The sequence below is a fragment of the Arachis ipaensis genome, chromosome B09 (genome assembly GCF_000816755.2).
Source record: "Arachis ipaensis cultivar K30076 chromosome B09, Araip1.1, whole genome shotgun sequence".
NCBI classification, from domain to species: Eukaryota; Viridiplantae; Streptophyta; class Magnoliopsida; order Fabales; family Fabaceae; genus Arachis; species Arachis ipaensis.
This window is the reverse complement of record NC_029793.2, coordinates 90,018,540-90,021,148: the sequence shown is the minus strand read 5'-3', so window position 1 is coordinate 90,021,148 and position 2,609 is coordinate 90,018,540. Positions and strand designations below refer to the sequence as shown.

Genomic DNA, 2,609 nt, shown 5'->3' with positions numbered 1-2,609 from the left:
TTTGTGGCCTAATGAAGATGCCATGGTTATCTTAGTATTTAGCCAAGTAAGGGTAAAAGAGTGGTGATGAGGCACGGCTAGTGAGACTTAAGTGGAATGAGAGTGTAGCTAGGAAGTAAAGCAAAGTGTATGGAAACAATTAGAACAAGAGTGACTTGCAGCACAAGAGAACACAATTATAAGTTGAGCTTTCAGGAGCACAAGACCGAGTTTATGAGTGAGAAAGGGTGGAAACTTGAGTTATGAGGCACGGTCTACTTAAGGCTATATATAGTAAACATTGATGGAGAATGGATGGTTAGGTTTCTTTGTGAAAGGTTGAGAATGAAGGGTATGCATGTAAAGTTGAATGAGAACAAAGTTTGCCTCTTCATTAGGCATGTGGCTCGGTCATTTAGGTCTGGTGCACCTCCCAACAATGTACAGATTTATATTCCCCAAGGAGTAGATTCCAAAGCCATGTGACCCACTTTTCCTCTTCATGCCAACCGTACTTGTCTTCTTTTGTCCATTTCATCCATCTTCTCTTTCTTATGCCTAGACAAGACAAAATTGAATTCAAAAGGGTGGCAGTAACAATTGAAAAGTTATGGAAAAAAATTAATCCCAAGTATTCCTCATGACACATCTATCAACCGTGACTTCTTTAAGCTTTTATATGTAACACCAAACTTAATGTTTGGCAATGCACTCTATGACTTAAATCCACCAAGTTGTTCATGGAAAACTCAATGAAACTCTTGTCACTATTGATTAAATCATTATGAGAAACACTTTATTTTTTGAATATGAAATTAAAAAAATGTAAAACATGGTTGTAAATCCATGGAATTCAAGAATTAAGACAATTTGACTTTCTTCAATTTTCACATAGTATATATGTGACACCAGCTCAATGTTTGGCCATATACTTCAAGAAAGTACTATAGTATATGTTCCAAGATGGCTATATAATCATCATATTCTGAGAACCATCTCGGGGTGCCTTTAGGCACACCAAACTTAGAGGTGGATCATATACTTCAAGCTGTTATATGCAAGTGTTCACTCTGTCTCTTAGAGCTTGAATCCATGTTAGTAAACCAATGATTATTCATATCAAAGCAGTAAAAGCAATAAACTAAAGCATGGGTTGCCTCCCATGGAGCGCTTCTTTAGCATCATTAACTTGACGGTTGGTTTCTGTCAGGGTGGATTGTAGTGCCTCATGTCCTTTCCTCGCGCATGAAGCTTTCTCCACTTGATTCTTTGATGATTTCTATATGTTCCAAGGAAAGGGTCTTTCTGATTCTGAACATTTGAGGTAACTGGGATGGAATAGTTGGAAGATAGGGTGGGGTTGGTGGATGGTGGGCTGATATCACCTTGTCTCCAGGAGAAAAACCTTCTGTAGGAATCTTCTTGTTTCTCCACCCTTAGGAAATTTCTTCACAACTATTTTCTCTTCTTCCCGTAGTGCTCCATTGACTCTTGTGTTAGGGAGGTCCATGTTAGCTGTTCTTCCTGATTCTTGTGGTTTCAGCTCTTTCTTGAACTCCCTTGGTTGCTGTATCTCTTGAAATTCTTGTTTGTTCACCAAGGATTGTTGCTTTCCTCCAGGCACATTTTGCTGTGATCATCCTTCGGCTCTTTAGGTGTGGGCTCAGATTCAGGTGTAGATTTAAAAACATGGAAGGTGAGATGTTCATCATGTATTCTCAATATTAGCTCTCCTTGTTCCACATTGATGAGTGCTCTAGCAGTGGCTAAAAATGGTCTCCCTAGGATGATTGGATGGAGGTAACTTTCTTCCATGTCCAGAACAACAAAGTCAGTGGGGAGAAAGTAATTTCCCACTTTGACCAATACATTCTCGACTACTCCTTCAGCTTGCTTCTGAGTCTTATCAGCCAATTGGATGATTACATCTGTGGATTTCAGCTCATTGATTTGCAACCTCTTCATGAGAGACAGATGCATCACATTTATGCTAGCTCCTAGATCACAGAATCCTCTATCAATTCTTGTCTCTCCTATGGCACAGGGGATATGAAAGCTCCCTGGATCTTTTTTCTTCAGAGGTAAGTCCTTCTTGATGAGGGCACTACATTCCTTGTTCATTATCACTATTTGTCCTCCTTTTAAGGTTCCTTTCTTGGTCAGCAGCTCTTTCATGCACTTGATGTATGTAGGCATCTGTTGGAGAGTTTTGATGAAGGGTATGTTGACACTGAGGGATACAAACATGTCTAGGAATCTTGAGTATGACTTCTTTTTCTCACCTCCCCTGAGTCTCTAGGGAAACGGTGCCTTTGGCACGTAAGGTTTCAGAATTTCCTTCCTTTTTGGTTCTTTCCCCTGTACAGGTTTATTTCCTTGTTCTTTTTCTTTTAAGTTTCCCTGGGAACTTCCTTGGCTGTGCTCTGTTGGCTTGCTGGTATCTTCTTCCAAAATTTCTTCAATTTTAAGAGTGATTGCCTTATATTCCTCCCATCTCACTTTCTTCATTTCTCTTCTTGGATTTTTCTCAGTGTCACTGGGAAAGCTATCAGTGGACTTAGAAATCTGCTGTGAGAGGTGTCCTACTTGAGATTCGAGACTCTTAATAATCTCTCCTCGGCTTTTCATAC

The 2,609-nt window shown here is 39.8% G+C and overlaps 1 protein-coding gene across 1 annotated transcript; it reads right to left on the bottom strand.

Moving 5' to 3' along the window:
• On the bottom strand, positions 1,573-2,226 carry LOC107615675. The gene has a single exon (XM_016317721.1). The coding sequence runs from the start codon at positions 2,224-2,226 to the stop codon at positions 1,573-1,575; it is 654 nt and encodes a 217-aa protein (XP_016173207.1).